General features: G+C 40.9%; 6 protein-coding genes across 12 annotated transcripts in view; 3 read left to right on the top strand and 3 right to left on the bottom strand.

Moving 5' to 3' along the window:
* Positions 1-209: 209 nt before the first annotated feature.
* On the top strand, positions 210-4102 carry LOC104826010 (RNA-binding protein BRN1-like). Its single transcript, XM_010558500.2, is given in 10 exon segments — positions 210-519; positions 703-785; positions 1980-2031; positions 2186-2311; positions 2425-2504; positions 2599-2778; positions 2868-3207; positions 3350-3493; positions 3601-3716; positions 3719-4102. Coding segments are annotated over 10 exon segments (1320 nt in total). The 5' UTR covers positions 210-350; the 3' UTR covers positions 3749-4102.
* Positions 4103-4187: 85 nt separating this feature from the next.
* LOC104826009 (rho GTPase-activating protein 2-like) lies at positions 4188-6504 on the bottom strand. Its single transcript, XM_010558499.1, has 4 exons — positions 6009-6504; positions 5590-5710; positions 5107-5457; positions 4188-5023 (listed from the first exon to the last, which is right to left on the bottom strand). The coding sequence occupies exons 1-4, from the start codon at positions 6344-6346 to the stop codon at positions 4592-4594; spliced, it is 1242 nt and encodes a 413-aa protein (XP_010556801.1). The 5' UTR covers positions 6347-6504; the 3' UTR covers positions 4188-4591.
* Positions 6505-7504: 1000 nt separating this feature from the next.
* Positions 7505-14518, top strand: LOC104826008 (serine/threonine-protein phosphatase BSL1). 4 transcript variants are annotated; one of them, XM_019204135.1, is made up of 23 exons: positions 7507-7950; positions 8063-8123; positions 8235-8313; positions 8479-8558; positions 8638-8732; positions 9136-9235; positions 9320-9389; positions 9631-9732; positions 9970-10051; positions 10338-10508; positions 10781-10970; positions 11066-11267; positions 11655-11737; positions 12124-12211; positions 12286-12524; positions 12615-12699; positions 12776-12874; positions 12963-13162; positions 13256-13331; positions 13428-13563; positions 13656-13795; positions 13884-14097; positions 14223-14518. In XM_019204135.1, exons 1-22 carry the CDS (start codon positions 7749-7751, stop codon positions 13965-13967), a joined length of 2664 nt encoding a protein of 887 aa, XP_019059680.1. In that variant the 5' UTR covers positions 7507-7748; the 3' UTR covers positions 13968-14097; positions 14223-14518. The 4 variants fall into 4 exon arrangements, with proteins under 4 accessions (XP_019059681.1, XP_019059680.1, XP_010556798.1 ...); XM_010558496.2 differs by having other exon boundaries at positions 11655-11744; positions 12131-12211; XM_010558497.2 differs by lacking the exon at positions 12124-12211 and adding an exon at positions 11900-12080 and having other exon boundaries at positions 11655-11825; positions 12467-12524.
* Positions 14519-14650: 132 nt separating this feature from the next.
* Positions 14651-18702, top strand: LOC104826007 (LEC14B protein-like). 4 transcript variants are annotated; one of them, XM_010558494.2, is made up of 10 exons: positions 14651-14755; positions 15182-15719; positions 16151-16270; positions 16445-16522; positions 16661-16837; positions 17272-17349; positions 17432-17610; positions 17803-17961; positions 18067-18127; positions 18273-18464. In XM_010558494.2, the coding sequence occupies exons 2-10, from the start codon at positions 15291-15293 to the stop codon at positions 18462-18464; spliced, it is 1473 nt and encodes a 490-aa protein (XP_010556796.1). In that variant the 5' UTR covers positions 14651-14755; positions 15182-15290. The 4 variants fall into 4 exon arrangements, with proteins under 4 accessions (XP_010556796.1, XP_010556797.1, XP_019059683.1 ...); XM_010558495.2 differs by lacking the exon at positions 14651-14755 and adding an exon at positions 14771-15084; XM_019204138.1 differs by lacking the exon at positions 14651-14755 and adding an exon at positions 14771-15084 and having other exon boundaries at positions 15163-15719.
* A 682-nt stretch (positions 18703-19384) lies between these two features.
* On the bottom strand, positions 19385-21213 carry LOC104826006 (probably inactive leucine-rich repeat receptor-like protein kinase IMK2). The gene has a single exon (XM_010558493.2). It carries the CDS (start codon positions 20757-20759, stop codon positions 19551-19553), a length of 1209 nt encoding a protein of 402 aa, XP_010556795.1. The 5' UTR covers positions 20760-21213; the 3' UTR covers positions 19385-19550.
* A 1503-nt stretch (positions 21214-22716) lies between these two features.
* Positions 22717-23952, bottom strand: part of LOC104826005 (putative E3 ubiquitin-protein ligase RF298) — a 4896-nt gene continuing 3660 nt past the window's right edge. Inside the window, exons 4-5 of the mRNA XM_019204166.1 lie at positions 23793-23952; positions 22717-22948 (exon numbers count right to left, since the gene is read on the bottom strand). Coding sequence (XP_019059711.1) covers positions 22831-22948; positions 23793-23952 — 278 coding nt within the window. The 3' untranslated portion in view covers positions 22717-22830. The remainder of the gene's footprint in view (positions 22949-23792) is intronic.

The following is a 23952-nucleotide window of genomic DNA, read 5'->3' as shown; positions in this document are numbered from 1 at the left end:
CAATTTCGTCATTCAGGACGACAATCCTTTAATGAGACAAAAGAAGCCCAAGTGTTTCCTCGCATCCTACAGGTTGTACAGCTGTAATGGCAATCACGTTAATATTGGCAACAGCGAGCCCGGTTTTGTAAGCATTTAATTTAATCCAACCTCGCCATCCAGAAATTCCCCAATTTTCTTCCCCTCCTTCATAATTATTTTTTGTTTTGATTTTAAATATTTGGAAAAAAAAACTGTAGAGAGAGACAATCCTAGAGAGAGAAGGGACGAGAAGAAGACGACGAAGACAGGAGAGAGAGGGTGGCAACCATTTCGTCAGGAGAGAGAGAGAGAGGGGAAAGACGACGACAATGGCGGAGGAGATGATGGAGAACAGGAAGAGCGAGGAGAGCGTGAAGCTGTTCGTTGGACAAGTTCCGAAGCACATGACGGAGGCTCAGCTCCTGGCATTGTTCCAGGAGTTCGCCATCGTCGACGAGGTCAACATCATTAAGGACAAGACAACTCGTGCCTCCCGAGGTTGTTCTTCGTGTCTCCTTGTCTCATCCTCGCGGAATCGTCTTTTGTTTCCTCCGTTTCCGCGTTTTCAACGTTTGATTCGAAGTTTCCTCCGGTTCTGCTCGAGAATGCGGGGTTGATTCTCGAGTTTATTTCATAAATTCGGGAACCCTAATTTCTGCAATCTCCTGTCTGTAACCCCAGGTTGCTGTTTTCTCATCTGTCCGTCGAGGGAGGAGGCGGACAAGGCGGTCAATGCTTGCCATAACAAAAAGACATTGCCCGGGGTTTGTTCGATTTCTTGCTTTTTTTCTTTTCTTCTTGAAGTTGTTATGTTTCATTTTCTGGAAGTTCCTGATGCTTGAATCTGATGTTCTGTAGCTTGAATGATTGAATCTCTGCCGTGCATTTTTTAAATTGGTTCGGATCTCGATATTGCTTTTTCTTTTTCTCCATTTGTTCGAACTGCATTGTACCGTCTTCAGTTCCTGTTGATCCCAGAATTGGCAATTTGGGAATTCATGCATATTATTTCTAAAGAAGCAACTTTTTGCTATTTAGGTGATTCATGAAATTCATTCGTCATGAGATCGGAATCCGGCAATCTTAGCATCTGTTGTTGGAACTCTGTGACAGTGTTCTGGGATGTTTTTTTTTCATGATTTCTTAAATCCCAAGCAACTGCTATCATGTAGCACTCTGAATCAGAGTCTCTGTTTCATTATGAATGATGTATATGGGTCACAGAATGGGCTATAGATGCATCTGCTGGAAAATGTCTGGAATGAAATCAAGAAGTCTTCAGTTAAATGAGAGAAGACATTGTTTCACCCTTTTGCTTGTCGACATCGAACCCATGCATCCTCTGTAGGTCTACCAAATTGGTCTTTGTTCACCATTACTACTAGAAGATATGTGTTTGAACCTTTTTTTTGTGAGATCCTGATTAATCTTGATATAGGGCAAGCCCAAGTTATCATACTGGTGATAGCACCAAAAAAAGGCAACGCTGTCATGTACAATTGCCCGGGTAAATTCTGTGTTTCCCCATCTGGGGAAGCTTTGTAGAGCAATGCTTTTGTTGTATCATATCTTGGTGGTTAAAAAAGATAAAAACACATGGAAAGTGATGTTGTGAGAGGGAACAGTTCCTGCAGTAAATTGTAAATTTTGTACCAATGGGGCAGCGGAGAGTTCTAGCTGGTTTGAAGCTAGGTATCTAAGATTTATGTAAATCATTGAGGGGGCTGACATGGGAAGTACTTCTTTGAATCATCAATTAATTTTAAGGGCAATCTATCATTATTTTCTTTCCTTAATTTTACTTAGATTGTTATTATGAATGCATTTGCTTTATTTGTTTGCATCTTTTCTATCTTTTTGTGGCGTTTGTCCGAAAGCTTGTGGACATTTATGCAGTTTCCCACTCTTATTGACAGCTCTAATTAAAGTTTCCATTGTTTTTTTTCCTGTATGGTCAGGCATCTAGTCCTTTGCAAGTAAAGTACGCTGATGGCGAGTTAGAAAGGCTAGGTAATATATATGCTTTATTTTTCTCGTTTTCAATGCTTCTGAGTGATGATTTGCGGAAAAGACATTTTTTGGAAAAGGTTGGTGTTTTTGTTTTCTATCCCTTTTCAATTATGTCCATGTTCTGATGGATGTTCTTGGTTGTCCTCCAATTCAGAGCACAAGCTTTTTGTTGGTATGCTTCCAAAGAATGTAGCTGAAGCTGAAGTTCTATCCATATTCTCCCAATATGGGATCATAAAGGATCTACAAATTCTAAGAGGTTCCCAACAAACTAGCAAGGGTATCATCTCTTGATCTGACATTCATGCTAACGTGGTCCATGGTTTTCATTTGATTGTGCACACCTTTAGCGTGTTTCACCAAGTTTGACTTATACTGTGGTTGATTGGATAGGCTGTGCTTTTCTGAAGTACGAGACAAAAGAACAAGCTGTTGCCGCCATGGAAGCCATCAATGGAAAACATAAAATGGAGGTGTGTGCTTGCTAGTCTATAGTTTCTTTAACATATTCAGACTTTTGTGGACTGATAAGATGCAGCTGTTGCCATCATTTGTTTTGTTTTTTAGGGTTCGAATGTTCCTTTGGTTGTCAAATGGGCAGATACAGAAAAGGAAAGACAAGCACGGAGACTCCAGAAGGTTCAATCCCAAGCCACTAGACTAGCTAATACTGACCCACAAAACCCATCTTTGTTTGGAGCATTACCAATGAGTTATGTTCCCCCTTACAATGGATATGGATATCATGTAAGTCTAGTTTTCCTCATGTTACAAATTCAACTCAAGTTACATAACACTACTGCTTCCGCCTGGTAATAAATCTTACTCCGTGACAGGGTCCTGGAACTTATGGGTACATGCTACCACCTATGCAGAATCATGCTGCCTTTCACAATATGATTTCACCAAACCAAGGTAATAACGCATTGCGGGGAGTCTCGTCTGAATCTGTCCCACCCCGTTTGGCCCGTAAAAACTTTCCAATGCCTCCTGCAAATTACATGGGCTCTGGTTATCCAGCTGTGCCAGGTCTTCGGTATCCCATTGCATATCCTCGAGGTATGATCAGTCCTCGTGCTCTCAACCCTTCACCCGGGTCAGTATCACCTGCCGTTGCTAACAGTGGTTCCTCGACATCTTCAGGCGCTGGTACAAGTTCTGGGGTTCAAGCTGAAGGTTAGTCACTAACTTAACTCCAGCATTTTTTATGTTTTTGTTTGCTTCTCTCCCTTCTCTATAACAGTTATCAAGTCCCCTTTGCTCTGTTCATATCCGTCAACCTGGTATTGTTCTCTGTTAAAATGCCTTTACCAATCAGGTCCGGCTGGTGCAAATCTATTTATCTACAATATACCCCGAGAATATGGAGATCAAGAACTAGCTACCGCATTTCAACCGTTTGGTAGGGTTCTGAGCGCAAAAGTTTTCGTTGACAAGGCCACTGGTGTAAGCAAATGTTTCGGTAAGCTCTATCTACTCCTCCCTCTTCCCCACCACCTTGTTTTCCCGGAGAGTTTATAGTTGTAGCTCTTCAAAGGTTGACGGGAAAAAACCTGATCTATGCAACAGGATTTGTAAGTTATGATTCAGAAGCAGCCGCTCAGAATGCCATTAACATGATGAACGGCCGCCAATTAGGTGGTAAGAAATTGAAAGTTCAGCTTAAGAGAGACAACAACAGTGACAGCAGCAGCAACAACAACAACAAACAGAGTAATCCCTTGTTAAACCCCTAAACCCTTGAACCATCTTCCTCATAGAAGTTAACGGGAAACCAAGCTAACGGTTCGATCCCGATTCAGAAGTAAGATTTGGATTTTAACTTTTAAATGGGTGGATCTCTGGGGTAAGTAATTTGCAGCTGGTCACTGCCGGTTCTCTACCCATTCAAGCATATCCAAAATCTCCCTTCCTCGCAGGAAAGCTGTAACTTGATGCTGCAGATTGGATCTTTTCTTTTCTTCTCTTAATATTTTTCATTTTGTGCCAATACACTGTAATTTATGTATCATTGGAAATCCTTGTAGACATTTTATGATTATTCCCATTAAATTCATTGATTTTTCTCTCCTGCCTTTTTCCTTCCAAACTTTTAGATTGTTATTTAACTCTTAAAAGTTCTCATATCATATAGTTGTCAATCATATGCTCATTGATGATATGAAAAAAACCTCTAAAAATCAGATTCCAAATCATCCATGAAGGTTAGAAAATCTTCAAACAGATCAAACAGCACACAGACAACAGACTAAACACTACAACAACAATGACAAGGGGGACACCAAACAAAAGGTTCAGCCCTTGCTGAACCTTCCTTCTTCCGGCTCAGAACCTAAGCCAATGCACCACTGACTATGCCCTACGACTCTTACAAACCGAACTATCATCACTGTATTGATTTACAGTCTGAACCATTTTCCTTTCTTCTCTTCCTTTTTTTTCCCGGGTTTTCAGCAAATGGAGGAGCAGGCAATGGAGCTACAAACAATATGGTTGTGTCTAGACACCGTGGGAAAGATGAAAATGCTAAATCAGACACGAATTAGAGACCAAATGTGGGCTAGCTCTTTGAGACTTCACATATGTCTGTGCTTGCCTCCACGGCATCGTTTTTCCTCTCTGTTAGTAACGTTTCTGATGAGCTTTTTGGGCTCCAGGCTTCGCAGATACTGTCATTCGAAATTCTACCATCGTTGAGCTGCCTCAAGAAGCATTTCTCTATCGCAGTCAGTGACTCGATATCATCCTCGTCTTCATGAATAGAGTGACTATGATTTTCTTGTTCATCTCCATATTCTGAATCCGTCCCTTGTGAGTCACAGCTGATATCCATGTCTTGGGGATTGTCTGACTCATCATCAGTTTGGGATGGGGAATATCCTACCGATGCAGTTGCTGCTTCTTCTCGCTCTGCTAGTGCTTTCATGATGAGGGTCTTGAGCAAGTTCATCACTTGGACAGCATGCATCAGAGCCGTCAATGGATCTGTCATCTAATCCGAGAATAAAGAAAGTAAGGATCAAATTTCAGAAAAAAACAACTAGTCAATGTAGAACTTGTGTATATTTGAGATACCTGAGTCATATTAGGTGCAAAAACCATGGCTATGTTCCTCGCATTCATCTTGTTTGACTCTTCTTCCTCAACAACATCGGCCATAAGATCAATAGCCCAATTGAGCAAAGCAGACTCTGTTGGTTTCAACTGCTTTATGAGTTCAACTGATTCTTCCTCGGTGTTGCAGTTCAGAACTTGTTCAGGCGAAAGTCCATCGAGCACTCCAGATGGTAGCTCTCTAAACCAGGCTTTTATAAGACCAGCCAGACAGTGTACATCGATGTTTTCAGGAACGATACCTCTGTTTAGTTGGTCTCTGACATGTTCTTCTTGGCTGTTCTCAGGGTTTATCCGGAAAATTCCTTCAGCCTATCCACAGAAAATGAAGGTTTATCAATCAAACTGCAACCATAATTCTCAATGGTGAGAGCCTCTCAACCCATCTATCGGTTACGGGAGAATTCACTTAAACTGGGATTGCAAAATTAGAAACTCATATACCTTGAGGCCTCCTTGGGAATATAGCCTTTCTTGCATTAGCAGCAGAATAGTTGGAACGCTGTTCCCTTTCTGATCATAAGAACATTGCATTGATTCCGCGGAGACACCAAAGACACTCACACTGCATAATCAGAATGTCTGTATTAACTTATGGTTTTCCAAAGAAACATTTTTCCGGGTTTGACCAAATCTCAAGATCTAAACGAGCCCTTCTTCCATTACCCTCTTCTAGGAACCTCCAAAAGCTATCAGCTATCCTAATGGAATAGTTACTTATCCACCATTGCAGATCCGATTTCGAAAACTCAGCTCCAGAAACGAAATTTGTCAGCTTATTTTGCAGCATCTTGAGTTACAAATGAAGACCCTTAGTAGCGTAGGGGGATAATAACTACTCCGAGTACTGTCATTAGTATTACCTTGCACTTGGGACCCGGCATGGGATCTCGATCTGGAACTCGCGTGGGAGACCGAGAAACCCATGAAAGCGGTCGAATGTCACGTGGGTGATGTGTCGGACGTTCGTCGGCCATCCGATTTCCATATGATGCACGGTGGCGGAGGAGATCCCTCCGCCGTCGTCCTGCCGGTTGTCCACCCGACACGACACCATCGATTTCCGCAGAGCAGATAACAGAAACTCAACCACAGAGAGTTGCTGGTTCTGCTCCTCCTCCGAGCTCCCTTTTCCTCCTCTACCACCCTTCCCTCCGCCGCCGCAGCCTCCGCCTTTGGTCACCATCACTAGACCCGTCATTGCTCCAACGACCCACCAAAAGACAGAAGCTTAAGATCTCGTGGAGAGAGTTTTGGTTTGGAAGTGAAGAAGGAGAAGGGATGGGTGATTTTGAAGTTATCAAAAAAAAGGTTTCTTTGGTTTTTAGTTTTGAAATCTTTTTTTGTCTTTTTGGATTTCAAACGGCCACTCATTTCAAATTCTGGTTCCCCAGGGCTTTGCTTTATCTCACGGTCGCTTTTCTCCATTTACTGTTTTGTCCCTAGCTTTGGACAAATCCACGATTGTGCCACTCCGTTTTCCAATAAAATGTAGTTGTGTCCAACGATTATGACAATCTGTGCAAACTTTGATGGTCCGTAAAATTAATTTTGACCATTTGATTATCTTATCTGGTTAAACCGATCCAAATCGAATAAAATATAATTGTAATCAAATCTAATTTGACATTAAAACTGAATGATAATAAATTTTTTAAAACTAAAAAACTTGAACATCTTAATCAGAGACAACAAAAATAACCCAAACATTTGATATTTTTGACGAAAAATGAGTATTTTTATTAATAAAACCCGAAATCTAAGTGAATATAACATAATATAACCAAAATCAAATTCAGTATAAAAAATGTAAGGATTATATCTTTTAATAACTAAAAATCAAATCCAAGGTAATATGGGTACATGTAAATATTTTTTAGTAATAATAAAAATTGAATCGAATTGTTGGGTTTTATATCAATATTATGATTATGATATGATTGCTGTTGTATTTGCATCTTCTCTTCCTCCATGTTTTTGTAACAAATGAGGCCTTTTAGGAAAGAATCATCACATGTCTTCTTTCACCATAGAAGGAAAATGACATTTGTAATATAAGGAATTGCCCAATAAGAAAACGACAGAATATTCCATTGTTCTTTCGACAGTTTTGAAATTACTCGTAATTTTATTACCATGATTAAGTGAGGTTCCTAAAAAAGTTTCTTCTTATTAAATTAAATTAGTAATATATCTATAGCGAGCAGGGACAGTTCGGTCATTTCACTCTCCGGATATAACCGTTGACAAGAGAAGCGACCGATGTACAGCTCATTACTCTCTCTCTCTCTCTCTCTCTCTCTCTCTACACTTTATATTACCGTATTTTTTTTTTATTACATTGTTTCCATTTTTTTGTTAAATGAAAAAGTAAAAACATTTAGAGCCAAAAAGGAAAAAGAAAGCAGCAGGAGACAAGAAGAGCTCCTCCGCCGGGGCCCACCGCCTTCTTCCGCCGAAATCTTTGGTTCTCCGATCCACAGCTCCGTCCAAGTTCCTTCCTTTGCGTCCCGGTTTCCTCTCCCCCGATTCGCTCTTTCGCTTTGATCAGTTCGAGACCGCTGTTTGCTTCGTTTTGGTTTTTGCTTACGGGAAGTGGCTCCATGGGCTCGAAGCCTTGGCTACATCCAGCCCCGATGTATCGAGCCCTAGAGACGTTCTGGGACACCGAAGACGACGCGCCTGGTCCGAGATGTGGTCATACTCTCACGGTGGTTGCAGCCACCAAGACTCACGGCCCTCGACTCATCCTGTTCGGCGGTGCCACCGCCATCGAGGGCGGGAACTCCTCCACTCCCGGGATCAGTAAGTAGCTCGTTCAGATTTCCGGTTTTCTGTGTTGATTTGGATTGTCTTGGTTTTCTTTATTCTGAGTTTCACTGATCCCGGTCTTGTCTGGCTGTGGTGCGGTTTCTAGGGTTAGCGGGTGTTACCAATTCGGTACATTCTTACGATGTGCTCACTAGGAAGTGGACAAGGTGAAGTAGCGTCGCGTTTGATTGAAGATTCAGATTTTTGGGTTTGGTTTCGTTTTGAGAGTTCAGATTGTAATGATGGTGTTTGTCCATGTGATTTCCCGTATGGTGCAGGCTTAAACCGGCTGGCGAGCCTCCTTCCCCGAGGGCTGCTCATGCAGCAGCTGCTGTCGGCACCATGGTCGTTTTCCAGGTTATTAATTGATTGACCGAATAAGTAGCTGGTTTGTCATTTTCATTTCTCAGGAAAGCACAAGTTTGGGAGGGATTTGTTTGGACTTATAATGAATCTTTGATCACTTGCATCTAATATGTAAGTGACTGTATCTGATATGTAAGTATGTCATCTCGTTGCCAGGGCGGCATTGGTCCTGCCGGCCATTCTACCGATGATCTATACGTTCTTGACTTGACGAATGATAAATTCAAGTGGCACAGGTGCGCTCTTTTACAAATTTTTCAGTTGGATCACTTTTTGTTCACTACATTACGAATTATTGATTTGATGTGCCTTCAGAGTGGTGGTTCAAGGACAGGGTCCGGGGCCTCGCTATGGCCATGTTATGGATTTAGTTGCCCAGAGGTATCTTGTGACAGTGAGTGGAAACGATGGTAAGAACCCCCCCCCCTTTTTTTTGCTAAGTGTAGGAGTCTTTCTCTTTCTTTTAGTAAACCCTAGTCTTCTGTTCATGATACTATGCATTGAATAGTTCCGACATTGTCAATGCTCTTCGAAGCAATTAGATAATTCATTTGTTGTGTATGAAAATGTAATTGTCTCACTCAAAACTTAATCGAGAAAAGTGTAGCACTTTATGTTCGTTTAGAGGATGCATATATCCTTTTCATCGTCAACCTTCAGAATTGTATTGCATTGCAAAATTGTTCATATCTGGTGTTTATAAACTTCTGGCTCATTTCTGTGTGGGAGCTTTTAGTTATTAATTTTCAATTTATTTCAGAAAAGATGGGAATATACTAAAAGAGATTGCCTCTTTTTTTTTTTGTTAATTAGGGAAACGAGTTCTTTCGGATGCTTGGGCATTGGATACTGCTCAGAAACCATATGTGTGGCAGAAACTGAATCCGGATGGTGACCGACCAAGTGCTAGAATGTTAGTAGTGTAGTTGATTTGAACCTCTGCTGTGAAACATCTGTTTCTTTGAGTAAACCTTTCATATTCGATATTCCTCTGCAGGTATGCTACTGCTAGTGCACGCTCAGATGGTATGTTTTTGCTTTGTGGTGGAAGAGATGCCTTGGGCGTGGTATAATTTTTTTTTTCTCATTAGTAAATTTTTCCCTTTCCGTAAAGTTCAACAATGGGATGTAATTCATAAAATGCTTCCAGGCTTTGGGTTTTTCCTTCCAAGATAGGATTTACATTCTAATCATGAACATCCTGGAGTTCCTCTTCTTTCCTAAAAGTTCTAACCATTTTGTATTTAGATTCTCCCATCCCATGATGTGTTTCCGCGTATTCAGCATTGTGTGACCTTATTTCTGCAGCCACTCGCAGATGCTTATGGGCTGCTAATGCATAGAAATGGTCAGTGGGAGTGGAATCTCGCTCCAGGTGTGGCTCCTTCTCCGAGGTATCAACATGCGGCGGTAAGAACCAAGATTGTGCCGTATATTCAGAACATATGGCAAAGAAATTAAGTTTCTGAAGCTTGCACAAATAAAAGCATCACAGGGGATACCCTATTGTAGCCTTGGCAAATGAGTTGATTGTTGTTGTGTATAACATCAAATGGCCAATGGGATAGTCAGTTCGAATACAATATTGTCATCTTCTAATCCGGGCACTTGTACAGAATTCCCTTATTCAATTCTCTTTTTTATCAGGTTTTTGTTGGTGCAAGATTGCATGTCACAGGGGGTGTTCTGAAAGGAGGCCGCCTAATAGATAGTGAAACAGCTGTTGCAGGTGAGATTTAACAGCTGTTTCATATTCAAGTTTTCAGTCTTCTATGTGATTATTTGGTTTTTACTAGCTGTGTTTTGAGTCACATATCAAATCAGAGGTCAGTCACGACTCACGATTGGTCACTTGTATTAGAGGGGCTAAACTTTTGTAGCTTGTTAAGTGGCTTTTTTTGGTCCACTACCTGTTTATGGAATGTATATAACACAACTAAGACTGAGTTCCAATCCTTTTTTAATCTATTTTGGGTATCATATTATGTTATTGAATCTTATTTTTCCCTTTCTAGTGCTTGATACTGCTGCTGGAGTGTGGTTGGATAAAAATGGGCTAGTAACTTCTACTCGTGGTGGTAAGGGACCAACAGTTCATGATCCATCTTTAGAAGTGATGCGACGCTGCCGTCATGCTGCAGCTTCAGTTGGAATCCGCATTTATGTGCATGGTGGTCTTAGAGGAGGTAAACCTGAAGCTTGTAAATTATCTGGCACTAGATTTGAAGGAGATGCTAGCTTTGCTTTTCACGTGACTTGTATTTTGGGCTTATGTCGGTGCTTTGGTTACTGCATATCCAAGTGCATATGTTAGGTTATTTTGCTAATTTTTTAACGTGATATCTAATCGGAGATTTCGTGCGGCACGATTCCATTTGTTTAGTGAAACTTTTTTGTTAATCGTCTATCTTTTACCTATATGCCGTGACCGTTGCAGTAATTTGTTTTTTCCATGCAGATGTTTTGATGGATGATTTTCTAGTAGCAGAAAATTCTACATTCCAGTCAGACATCACTTCTCCAATACTAGCATCTGATGGAACCCAACAAATTTCTAGTCCGAAGTTTAACAGTTCCAGTTTCACTACTTATGCAACAAGATCCCCTACTGATTCTGAACCAGCGACCCCATCATCTGGGGCATTCAGGTCTATCTCACACCTGCTGTGGTTCTTGGTGTGCACATAACTCTGTCTAGTTGTTCTCACATATTGGGTTGCTTTTCCTTTTTGCACTATATCAGCATGGACAACAACTCCATGGAAAAGTTGACAGAAGCTTCTGCGGCTGAAGCAGAGGTAGCCAGCACTGTATGGCGAGCTGCACAAGCAGCATCAGCTACTTCTGCTGAAGAAAGTTCCGAATCAGATGCCAACTCGCCGGCTGTGGAAACAGCTTCTGATGGTAGTGAAACTGGAGCAGATGTCCGGCTTCATCCTAGAGCTGTACGTTAATGGCTTATATTTCATTTGTTGTTCTATTCTTTTTCCTTTAGTTTAATTTATTGTGTTTCCATCTTAATACTTAGCTGCTTTTTGACAATTTGATAGATGTAGAATAAGGGTAGAGAGGTCCAGAGGCAGCTAAGTTTTGGTAGTTTTGGTTGGTGGTGAATACCTGCTCGTAAATTTCATCTTAACTGAAACAACGTTTATTAAGAAAGTTAACTTGTGTTTAAATGTTTCCATACATCTTTGCCTTTACCACCTGGTATGGAAAGTAGGCTAAGAGACTTCCCAACCCAATGGATGGTATAAGCTCTACACAAGTGATAGATCTTACTAAGCATCTATCTAAATGCCCAAGTGTGGCCTTACCATTACATTTTCAAGGTTGTGGTTGCTAAGGAGACAGTTGGAAACCTGGGTGGGATGGTAAGACAGTTAAGCTTGGATCAGTTTGAGAACGAGAGTAGGCGGATGGTTCCCATGAATAATAGCGATGTGCCTCAGCCCACCAAGAAATTCACCAGACAGAAGTCTCCTGAGGGGTTGCATAAAAAGGTAAGTTTCTTTCTGGAATTCCTTCCTGTCTTCTTGGAACTTGTGACAACTAATATAACTACTGTTGCTTGCAGGTCATCTCTACACTGTTGAGACCTCGAAACTGGAAACCTCCTGCCAATAGGAAGTTTTTCTTGGATTCTTACGAAGTTGGGGAACTCTGTTATGCAGCTGAACAAATATTCATGCATGAACAGACGGTTCTTCAGCTCAAAGCTCCTGTTAAAGTTTTTGGAGATCTCCATGGGCAGTTTGGTGATTTAATGCGAAGCTTGGATCAGTTTGAGAACGAGAGTAGGCGGATGGTTCCCATGAATAATAGCGATGTGCCTCAGCCCACCAAGAAATTCACCAGACAGAAGTCTCCTGAGGGGTTGCATAAAAAGGTAAGTTTCTTTCTGGAATTCCTTCCTGTCTTCTTGGAACTTGTGACAACTAATATAACTACTGTTGCTTGCAGGTCATCTCTACACTGTTGAGACCTCGAAACTGGAAACCTCCTGCCAATAGGAAGTTTTTCTTGGATTCTTACGAAGTTGGGGAACTCTGTTATGCAGCTGAACAAATATTCATGCATGAACAGACGGTTCTTCAGCTCAAAGCTCCTGTTAAAGTTTTTGGAGATCTCCATGGGCAGTTTGGTGATTTAATGCGGTTATTTGATGAATATGGATTTCCCTCTACTGCTGGAGATATCACGTAAGTTCAAGGAGAGCTACTCATATAATCAAATGAGTTTTCTTTAGGAATTGGTACTGAACTATATACATCATTTTTTTTGGTCTTCAGGTATATCGACTACTTATTTTTGGGGGATTATGTTGACCGAGGGCAACACAGCCTGGAGACCATAACTTTGCTGCTTGCGCTGAAGGCAAGTCCATGCCTGTTTGAATAATGTCATTCGACTATTTCTTTCTTATTTCATTGTTCTGGATGTTCTTTTGCAGATTGAATATCCAGAGAATGTACACCTCATTCGTGGAAATCATGAGGCCGCTGACATCAATGCATTATTTGGTTTCCGTCTTGAATGCATAGAAAGAATGGTACATGTTTCTCTGCAGAATTTACATTTTCTTTTCTCATCATTGTCTCAATTCTTGGACTAAACTGATTCATTATTTGTTTCCGAAGGGGGAAAACGATGGGATATGGGCATGGACGAGATTCAATCAGCTTTTCAATTATCTTCCGCTTGCTGCACTCATCGAAAAGAAGATTATATGCATGCACGGCGGCATTGGGAGGTCCATAAATTCAGTGGAACAAATCGAAAAGATTGAGAGACCCATAACAATGGATGCTGGGTCCATAGTTCTGATGGACTTATTATGGTAAATACTTCCTTCTCTGCGTTTAACGGCCATCTTGACGAGTTTTTTTATTCACTTTCCCAAGTTGTAATAACTGTGGTTCTACTAGGACAGGTCTGATCCTACAGAAAATGACAGCATCGAGGGTTTGAGACCGAATGCTCGAGGACCCGGTCTGGTCACTTTTGGGGTCGGTATTTTATTCCTTAACTGTTAAAGGTTTCTTTGCAATGAACATCATTTCCTAGAGGATCACACTGAGACATCATAGTCTTGATATATGCAGCCTGATAGGGTGACGGATTTCTGTAAGAAGAACAAACTACAGCTAATTATTAGGGCGCATGAATGTGTAATGGACGGATTCGAAAGGTTTGCACAGGGACAGCTCATTACTCTTTTCTCCGCGACAAACTACTGCGGTAAGTGAAACAAAAAACATTGATTTTTTTTTGTCTGTCGGTATTTGCATCGACTAGACAAGATGAATTCGATGTTTTTTTTTTGGACGCAGGAACGGCAAACAACGCAGGAGCAATTTTGGTGGTCGGGAGAGAATTGGTGATTGTTCCAAAGTTGATTCATCCTCTTCCCCCGCCCATTTTATCCCCCGAGAATTCTCCCGAGCGATCCATGGATGATACATGGATGCAGGTCTAAGAAGCTGTTTTTTTTTGTTTTGTTGCGGAAATGACCAAATGGTATATGTAACTGAGTTCGTTTGCGGGTTTTGTATGGTCAGGAGCTGAACATTCAGAGGCCTCCTACCCCGACCCGAGGCCGGCCCCAGCCTGATTTTGACCGTAGCTCGCTCGCTTACATTTGATTTGATCCAACGGTTTCAATTTCGAACGAAGTATACGCGGATGGGATGGATATCTGGTGAGATGCAGTGTTCGTATGGGGTTCAAGTGTGTAACTTTAACAAAAGCTTACAAGAGAGGAGAAATGGTGTGGTAAGTACCCCTTTTCTTTTTTCGTCCTCTGAACATTTTCCCCATCGATTGATTCCTTTTGTGTATGATATAGTTTATCTATATGTATGTATATATTTACTCTTGTTTCTGTCTTGACAAAGTAGGTAGTATGCCCATCATCATCATCATCATCATCATCATCATCATCATCATCATCATCATCATCATCATCATCATCATCCGTTTGGTTGGGGGGTTCCTGTCGAGAAATAAAGGCGTTGTCGGCGTTGCAGGAAGTTCGTTTCGACCATGTGTTGCACTAAAATGGCATGTAGGGGACAATGTTTTCCGTTTGAATAATCACATTCTTTTATACTTTACCTTACTGTTACCGAGTAACGAAAACCATGTGATTTATTCCTTCCCAATAATTAAATAAAAAATAAATTAACTTTGTTTATTTATTTCTATACACACACACAAGCACAGATGAGATAGCCTGATCCTGATCTTGTCGTGGGGTTTTACTTTTAATCGTAGCCGTTGATCTGAGTCTCTCTCTCCCCCATAAATAAAGACAAAAACAGCACACGAAACCCAAAAGCTAAAAAAGATGAATCAGCGAAGTTCGTCGCGGAGAAAAGGGTCATCAAGTGGGAGAAAAGCTTTTTGCTAAGCTATTATCCCCTTCTCACAGGTACATATCCCACCCAATACTCCCCTTTTCACCTCCGATTCCCCCCTTTTCGATTTGAGTCCGCGTTGTTGTTTCTGGGCTCTTTCGCTTTTCTCGATGATCTGAGTTTTGCGCATGCGTCCTCTGATACTCGTGCTTTGGGGGGAATTGTTATGTATGGGGATGTTCCCTGCGCTCTCCTATTCACCTGATCCTGATTTTGTGGGATTAGGGCTTGTTTTTCTTTGTCGGTCGATTCAGGGCTTGGCCCCCTTGTCGAATTGTACTCTTTCGCAAGTGTATGGGCGGTTTAGTTCTCATCGAGAAATGGCTTGCTAGTGATTCTTGAGGTTCTTTCAGCTGAACTCGAGTTCAGGGTTTTAATTCAATCGATGACATTGGAGTTTATGTGGTTGACTTGTCAAAAGATTTTTCGTTCATCTGCAGGTCTGACGAGAGAAGAAAGAGCGAAAAATCCAGGCGAATTATGTATGGGTTGGGTACCATCGATGAAATCGTAGAACCAACAAATCACCTGTGATGGTTTTGAGCTATAATGTTTCTGGGGCCAAGTGGATTTGCTGTTGGTGAAATGGGTTATGCAATGAGCAGACTTGAGATGGAATCCGACCTCTCTGATGCCGGGAAAGACTTCTACGGGATTGGTAGCAGTCACAGACCAGCTGAACCATTGACAGATGTAGACCATGAAATCCGACAAATCACAAAGATGAAATGCAGTCCTCATGAAGGGTTTAGCCGGCAAGTGCCTGGGAAACACCAGTTACCGGTGTCCACTGTCAAAATGTTGGCTGGTCGAGAAGGCAACTATTCCAGAAGAGGGAAGTTTTCTTCTGCGGATTGTTGCCATATGCTAAGTAGATATTTGCCTGTAAAGGGTCCTTGGCTTGTAGACCAGATGACCAGCCGAGCATATGTTTCTCAATTCTCAACTGATGGTTCCCTCTTTGTTGCTGGTTTCCAGGTATTTTCTTCATCTTGTTTGGAATCCTAAATCAAAACATACATATATGGGTGTTGGGTATGTGATTCTGTGATTTGAGATAAGATGGTCGGGTTAGGAGGGGTGGAATACATCTCTACTCTTGTGTTTTCTATATATTTCAGGCTGTCATAGAGGAAAATTAGTCCCTTGCTCCAAAAACTTCTCATTGGCAATTCACGTTATTGACGTTTGATGGTCTATCAAGGTTTTGTAAAGTATATGATAATATAAATCTTCTGCAACTTGAAGTTGAACTATGTTGACCTGAAAGCTTGGGATCTTGCCCTGCACCCACAAAAGGGGCAATTTTAGTTGGAGGACGATACTCCATCTAAGTTTCGCGTTGTAGATATATGTTTGCTGGATTAATTATCATGCATACTATCGATTTGATCAAATTCTTTTTACAGGGAAGCCACATCCGAGTTTACAACGTAGAGAATGGCTGGAAAGTTCAAAAGGACATTCTAACAAAGAGTTTGCGTTGGACAGTTACTGATACTTCTCTGTCCCCAGATCAGCGCAATCTTGTGAGTTTTTGTATCTTCGATTACATGTTAACATTTGATGTCAAATGAAAAATTTCGCTCTCTTCATATGATTTTAAAGAGATGCTTGTAATGTAGTTTCCTCTTTTCTATATGGTTTCCTGGTTATATTGGAACTGCCGGGTGTGAGAATTATCTATCTTTTCAACATTGCAGGTTTACGCAAGCATGTCGCCTATTGTCCACATTGTTGATGTTGGGTCTGGGACAACCGAGTCTCTTGCAAATGTCACGGTATGGAACAACAGTAATTATTGGCTCAACAAATCATTAAAACGGAACATAGTCTCTGCGTGATATATTTTGTTTTCACTAGGATTTCGGTCTTTTGCAGGTTAAGATTAGCTAATTTGAGGTCCTTGTCTTTTGCAGGAGATCCATGATGGATTAGACTTTTCTTCTGATGAAGATGGAGGGTACTCTTTTGGAATATTTTCTGTGAAGTTTTCTACTGATGGTAGAGAACTTGTTGCTGGAAGCAGTGACGACTCCATTTATGTTTATGATCTCGAAGCAAATAGGGTTTCTCTCCGGACTGTTGCTCACATGGTAAAAATTGCTTGTTAGGTGTATCTGATTATTTCATGCTCTTATTCTTGACTGTTTGATTTCTTAAAGAACAATTCTTTATGCGTATACATCATATACGATTGTATTCCTAAGTGTACAAAGAAATACATCTTTTACCCCCTTATTAGATGTTCATAGCTGTATGGTTCTGATCATTAAGCTTGATGTATCTCAGTGAGTTATAGCGTTGTTAATCTTCTCAATATTAGGTATGCAACCATTAACTACCTAATCAGGAAACTGCTTCCTTTGCTGATAAATGCTTTTAGATTTTGTGTTTGTTATTCAAAATATGTTATTACAATAACGAAATTCATGTGCACCTATTTTCTGCCCCCTTTCAGATGCAAGTTTTTTTTTAATTACTTGTCTTAACCCTTCAAGGTTTTGAAAGCCTTTTCTCTTTCCTGCAGTCTGATGTAAATACTGTATGCTTTGCCGATGAAAGTGGACATCTGATTTTCTCGGGAAGTGATGATAATCTCTGTAAGGTAAGTTTATGCAAAACACCATAAATTTATTGCCTTTATGCTTGCTTTTTACGATTGTTTCTTCAATTCGTTCCATGGATAGGTATGGGACAGGCGTTGCTTTATTGCGAGGGACAAGCCAGCAGGTGTTCTGGTGGGACACCTGGAAGGAATTACATTTATAGACAGCCGAGGGGATGGTCGCTATTTGATATCAAATGGCAAAGATCAAACGATCAAGTTGTGGGATATTAGAAAAATGTCTTCAAATCCTCCCACAAAGTATATCTACTTTTTTCACGTTGCCCGTCTCTTGATATTACCTAATCTGCTTTCTTTCTAGTAACTAAATCCTGCTTCCTTGCAATATCATATACTGCCTATCATCCCGTTTTGTATGCTATAGTTTCTACAGTTAGTTTCTGGGAACAACTTTTCGTCGACTAAACTGATTGTGTTGTTCTCTTTTTGCAGCCATGCGGTTCACAGGAACTATGAGTGGGACTACAGATGGATGGATTACCCATCTGAGGCTAGGGATTTGAGACACCCTTACGATCAGTCGGTGGCTACTTATAAAGGACACTCAGTCTTGCGCACACTTATCCGATGCTACTTCTCTCCTGCATATAGGTGAGTTGCTATGCTTTTCCTTTTAGGTCTTTATCCTCAATTACAGGTCCTTTTTTATTCTCACTTCTTCTGCTTCTTGTGAATTCTTCCTTTATTCATTGACAGCACTGGTCAGAAGTACATCTACACTGGATCTAACGACAGTTTTGTGTATATATATGACGTGGTAAGAGCCACGTATGCTCCAATTCTCAAATCACTCCCAAAGAAACATTCCCAAGACACAATCACATATCTCCTCTGCTTACATTTTCTTCTTCTGGAATGGCAATGGTAGATTAACTTGCCTTGTGTCTTGTCTGGTCGTATAGATAAGTGGAGCCCAAGTGGGAGTTCTAAAGCACCATAGCTCACCGGTGAGAGACTGCAGCTGGCACCCTCGTTACCCGATGCTCGTTAGCTCCTCGTGGGATGGGGACGTCGTGAAATGGGAGTTTCCCGGCAGCGGTGAGCCGCCCATCATTAGCAAGAAGAGGGTCCGGAGGAGACATTTCTACTACTAGAGAGGAGGTTTGCAAATGGATACATATGCTCTCTTTGCATCATCATCACCTGTGTTATAGCTAATATACCACCATATAATATAGAGTACAATGTAAAGGGCATGAATGTGTATATTTATTTTGAACATGTGAGGTTTGGGAGAATCAAATAAGGCTTTTAAGGTTGCCAATGGATTGTGTTAGATGTTGCTATGTGGACCGACTCTCTACATGTAATGAGTTGTGGTCTTAACAACAAGGAATGTGACAAGTGAAGGGATGGTGTACACCGTACAATGTAGGGCAGGGCACAAATAACCGAAAATCGGGTATCCGTCGGATACTCGTCTCACGGATACTCGATTTTAGGGTACTCGTAATTTTCAAATCCGAATCCAAATCCTGATATTTCAATACCTGTGAATCCGAATTCGAATCCAAATCCGGATAATAGAATTTTTAAAACTGAGTACCCACGGGTATCCTACTATTTTTAATATTAATTCAAAAAATTAAATTTATTATTATTTCTCTCTTATTATCTCTTTTGTCTCATATATTTTATCATAATTCATCAATTTTTATAAATATTTCTTTATTTTTTTAAAATTTTATATATGAATATTGTTGTTTTTCTTAAATAAATTCGGATCCGGATACGCGCGAATATCCGACCATAATTCCGGATATCCGTACCCCGGATACTCGTAAATACTAAATCCCGAATACAAATCTTATAGTTAAATAACTAAGCCTCCCGAATCCAAATCCAAATCTCTCTATTTTTTCGGGTATCCGACCCGTGTCCACCCCTACTACAATGCCAAATACATAATTACAAAAATAACCTTAGTGGTATAGTTCCTTTCTTTCCTGTATGAATATGCCTTTTGTCATTTTTTGTACCTCAACACATGAATTGGTAAAGTGTAACATATAAGTAATTTCACAATGATTTGTTTTATTAATTCAGAATCTGTCCGAAGACGCTACAACCCAACGAATAAACGAATCATATTTTTTTTTCCCATAAAAAACCATGACAAAAAAAAATTAACAAGGGAATATATTTAAATATGTAAAATATAATTTGGCAAAATTCCAGAACTACCCTCGCCACTCGTTGCACTGAGTGGTGGGCCTCGTCTTCTGCGGCCCGGCTTTCAACGGACACGGCGTCTGCAATGGCGGCACCATGCAGTTGTATTGCAGACACAGCGAGCTGCTCACCGGGATCTCCGCCGCCGGGCTTATCTCGATGCCGGTCAAGTAATTGTGCTGCAGATACAGTGTCTGTATACTCGCTGCTAGTAACCGCTCTACGAAGCTCGCCGGGACCTCGCCGGAGAACCGGTTGTTGTTCAGGTAGAGATTCTGTACGGTCGACAGAAGCGGCGAGATTTCTCCGGAGAACCTGTTGTAGCTGAGATCGACGGTCGCGATCGTCACCTGGTTCGCCGGTTGAACCACGCCGTAGAAGTAATTGCGCTGTAATTGGAGGTTCGTCATCGGGAAGGTGAAGATCCGACCTGGAATTGTGCCGGTGAAGCGATTCAGGCTGAGATCGAGGTAGTTGAGCTGGTCAAGATTGAGCAAGACCCGGTCGACGGGTCCGGTGATCTGGTTCCAGGCGAGGGAGAGGTACTGTAACGATGGCGGGAGAGTCGCCGGTAAAAGAGTGCCGGTGAGGTTGTTGCGTTTGAGGTCGACACGGGTTAGGGTTTGGGAAATGAATGGAGGAATTGATCCGGACAAGTGATTGTGGCAGAGGATCAGGTTTGAGAGCTCCGACAAGGATCCGATTGACGGAGGGATCGTCCCCGTTAGCTGGTTGTAGCTCAGGTCGAGAGTTCTGAGGCCGCGAAGCTCGCCGAGACTCGCCGGAATCTCGCCGGAGAGGAAATTCCGGCTGATCGCGAGAAATCGGAGGTCCTTCGACTGAGAAACGGTGTCCGGTAACGGTCCGATGATGCGACCTGGAACAATGGAGAGTTCGGCCAGGGCGGAGAGTTTTCCGATCGCCGGATCGATTCGACCCGACAAACCGGGTGAGCCGGCTCTGGGATCTCCGAGGTTGAGAGCCACCACCTTGTCACCGTCGCAGTAAACTCCGGCGAAAGTGCAAGGGTCGGACGTGAAATCCCACGACTGGAAGAAATTGGATCCCGGCAAATCAACAAGCGACTTGCGAATCGCTTGCAGAGCCAAGAAATCAACTGGGTCGAGAATCGCTTCCACCAAACACCCGACTCGGATCAGAATCGGCAACAGCCAAATACCCGTAAACTTCATCTTCCTGTTCTTTAACTCCGCCATTACAGCTTCAGGTGTATAAACAAGAGACTATATATATACACACACAGAGAAGGGGGGGGGGGATCAAAGACAAAACAGAGAAAGCTGTAAAGTTGGGAAAATGGGTGGGTGGAGAAAACGAGCGAGTCTAAGCTTTCTCGTGAGAGAAAGTCAGAAAGAGGTGCAGAGATGGAGGTTTCTCGTGGGAGCTTCCGTGAGAGCTTTAATGGCGGACCTTAATACCAGCAGAAAACGATTAGAAAAAAAAAGGAGAAATTAAAAATAAAAGATTGTCAGAAAAGAGGGAAGGACAAAAGTGATCAAAATGGCTTGAGCAGGAAGCAAAGCAAGAGCTGAATGAATATTCTTCCTTCTTCTTTCTTCTTCTTCTTCCTCTTCCTCCTCGTCTTCGTCTTCTGTGTTGGCTTCTGGAGTAAAAAAGGAAAGGTCTCACATTTGGGTGTAATAACTACTGTTTGTATTTTATTTTTCATCGGGAACTTGTGCGGGGGGAAACGGTTGTCCGAGCCTTACAGATCAGCAGGCTCGGAGCGAGAGGAGAGGTGGTGGTGGGGTCCAGGATCACGTGACATGTGTGTCATGTGGTTCTTGAGTGACAGCTCGGACGAGCGAGATGTCCGTGTCACTGACGTGGAAGGTCCGCCACGTCAGCTTCTAGGTTTGGGTAATTAAGACCTAGCTTATATTATGATTAATAACATAATTAGAGTATGATTTTAATTCAATGGATTCGTTAGAAATGAATATAAAAAAGGCATTTAATATAAACACATAATAACCTCGAGTGCCTCAAATTTCACTATCAACCATGGCAAATACAGTAATTAGATGTGTTATTTGGGTTCAATGGTCAACGTAACAGATGATGACGGTTCTGTAGTCACTTTACAACAAATCTTTGTTGACCACCAGAGTTGATTTATTTAAATAAATAAAAGTGTGTTTTGTTTTTCAGCTCTAACACCATCCACTTAATTTCACAAAAATCTCATTAAGTAAAACCTCAAAATGGTTTTATATTTATATAATGCGATTCATTTCCTTTCTAATTTCGGTTTATATAATAAGATATACCCACGCATTTAACTATAACCTTCTTTGGATTAATTGGGTTAGATTTTGTAGTATCAAAATTCAAAATCATAAATGCAAGAGCCACGTGGTGACCCAAAAACTTATACAAACACGTGGCAATATATCCTTCCGTTTGATTTGACATTTGGATTCCTCAAACTAAATAGAGAGAGAGAGAAAGAATGGTATAACGAGAAATGCATGGGATAAAATCCAAAGAGTTTTTGGATGACCGTAACCAAGACGGTGAAAATATAAAAAAAAAAAAGTAGATGTATATGTGCATAAGAAAAGAACATGTAATCCGTATTTTTATGGAATGGAGTAGATAACGTGCAATTTTTTGTTTGTTTGTTTCAATTTCTAACTCATACGACAATTCGACAGACTAAAAATAAAACCCAATAAACTTATATATATATATATATATAATGGTATTTCGGTGTAAGCATACGATCCACCAAACCCGATTTGTATTGCAGAATCTAAGTTACCTTCCAAGTAAGAAAATGCCAAAAAGCATATCATCCGATCTTTAATTTGGTCCCCCCACCCTCCTCTCCACTCTTTGAAATGTGTGTTTTGGTCCCTCAATGATCATATATACCCTCACGACTCGTTTTGCTCAATATATATATATATATATATATATATATATAGTCTTAGGAATAGTGGACATCGAGACATAGTAGATATGTGAGAGATGTACCTTTTTCATTACACACAAAGAATGCCTTGGTGGTGAAGAATAAAAAAAAAAGCCCTTTTTTTGGATTGGACTAACAAAATACTAATTAATAATAAATTTGTAAACTTGGGTATTGTAATATGTGATCAAGAAAGTCAATGAACAAAAAGTTGTATGGTTTGGTTAGGACATCGGTTGGATAGAAATCATATAATATATGACATTTGAAGAAACTCGAATTATGATAGTAAATGAGAAAATGTATTTATATAAAGGGTAGAAGAAGAAGCATATAATTGCCCCCAAACACTACACTCCTTCATCTCTTCTCTCATTTATGTCCCCTGCTTGTGGAGTCTCTTTCACTTCACCTACTCTCTCTCTCTCTCTCTCTCTCTCTCCCCGCTTTTCATCTGCTTTCTTCCTTCTGTTAAATGTCAAAGTGTCCAAAATTATATCACAAACACGTGGCTTCACATTTCCACTCATTCATTCACGCATTTGATGAAGCCCTTAGTCCTAAGTTCGGTTCGGTGCACTGAATTCAATAGGACACCTACAAAGACATGCCCATCAATTGTCATATCCATATAACCATTGCTATTTCACAATCATTCCCCTCCCAATACATCAATTATAGATGGAAATATCGAAAATATACTTATATAAATAATACCGTCAGAGTGATTTTCCAAATGAGATTCTGGCAAATTCAAATTAACAAAAAGTCAGTTCTCTCCTTTGTACGTACCAAAAAGAAATGATAAGGGATCGCTACATAGGATTTTAAAAAAAAAACATAGAAAACCCCAACCCCCATATGCCATATATTTTACCAAAACTACTTCCATCTACAATATGTACAAATACATATATACATACATACATGCATACGTTTACTACGTGTCTATCTATTCATTCATATCATGTAAATAAGAAGAAGACAGGAGGAGTAGGGGGCATTGCCTTTTTACCTCTTATAGAGAAAACTAACATATGTTTAATGGATTTACCACAGGCGACGGGGAAACAAAGCATGGGGGAGGAAAGGCATTCCCTTTATTCTTAGGAGCATGAAGCTACTCTTTACAGATGTATTAATGACTGAGTATTGGATATAGAATGTCTTTTCACCTCTCAACCATTTATGTGAAGCAAAACCTTAAGCGAGGGGATAGAAGAGCAAAAGGCCAACAAACACTCAAGACAAGGGTGTGTGCTTCAAGGTTTTTTCACGGCATCATCCACTGCAGCAAAAAGAAAAAGCTTACCCAAGGGAGAAACGAGCCTGAATCCTCCTCTGAATAGTGGCCCTACAAGAAGGGCATTCCTCCATGCCTTGTTTCTCATGAAGCTGGTTGCACTTTGAGCACAGAACTTGATGAGCACATGGAAGGAATATCACCGTCATCTCTTCCGATAGACACATCA

Source organism: Tarenaya hassleriana, unplaced genomic scaffold, assembly GCF_000463585.1.
Source record: "Tarenaya hassleriana unplaced genomic scaffold, ASM46358v1 Cleome5, whole genome shotgun sequence".
NCBI lineage: Eukaryota > Viridiplantae > Streptophyta > Magnoliopsida > Brassicales > Cleomaceae > Tarenaya > Tarenaya hassleriana.
Note: the sequence above shows the minus strand (reverse complement) of the source record. Positions and strands in the feature narration are given on the sequence as shown.

Bases quoted from the DNA above. Each gene is read 5' to 3' on its own strand.
- LOC104826007 (XM_019204137.1), top strand. From the start codon at position 15,291: ATGTTTCTGGGGCCAAGTGGATTTGCTGTTGGTGAAATGGGTTATGCA. The intron at 17,611-17,802 runs GTATATCTACTT...CTCTTTTTGCAG, and splicing joins TCTTCAAATCCTCCCACAAA to CCATGCGGTTCACAGGAACT. The intron at 18,128-18,272 runs GTAAGAGCCACG...CTGGTCGTATAG, and splicing joins TTGTGTATATATATGACGTG to ATAAGTGGAGCCCAAGTGGG.
- LOC104826008 (XM_019204135.1), top strand. From the start codon at position 7,749: ATGGGCTCGAAGCCTTGGCTACATCCAGCCCCGATGTATCGAGCCCTA. The intron at 9,733-9,969 runs GTAAGAACCAAG...CTTTTTTATCAG, and splicing joins CGAGGTATCAACATGCGGCG to GTTTTTGTTGGTGCAAGATT. The intron at 13,564-13,655 runs GTAAGTGAAACA...TTTTGGACGCAG, and splicing joins CTCCGCGACAAACTACTGCG to GAACGGCAAACAACGCAGGA.
- LOC104826009 (XM_010558499.1), bottom strand. From the start codon at position 6,346: ATGACGGGTCTAGTGATGGTGACCAAAGGCGGAGGCTGCGGCGGCGGA. The intron at 5,711-6,008 runs GTAATACTAATG...CTGATTATGCAG, and splicing joins TGCCGGGTCCCAAGTGCAAG to TGTGAGTGTCTTTGGTGTCT. The intron at 5,458-5,589 runs GTATATGAGTTT...TTCTGTGGATAG, and splicing joins ATTCCCAAGGAGGCCTCAAG to GCTGAAGGAATTTTCCGGAT.
- LOC104826006 (XM_010558493.2), bottom strand. From the start codon at position 20,759: ATGGCGGAGTTAAAGAACAGGAAGATGAAGTTTACGGGTATTTGGCTG.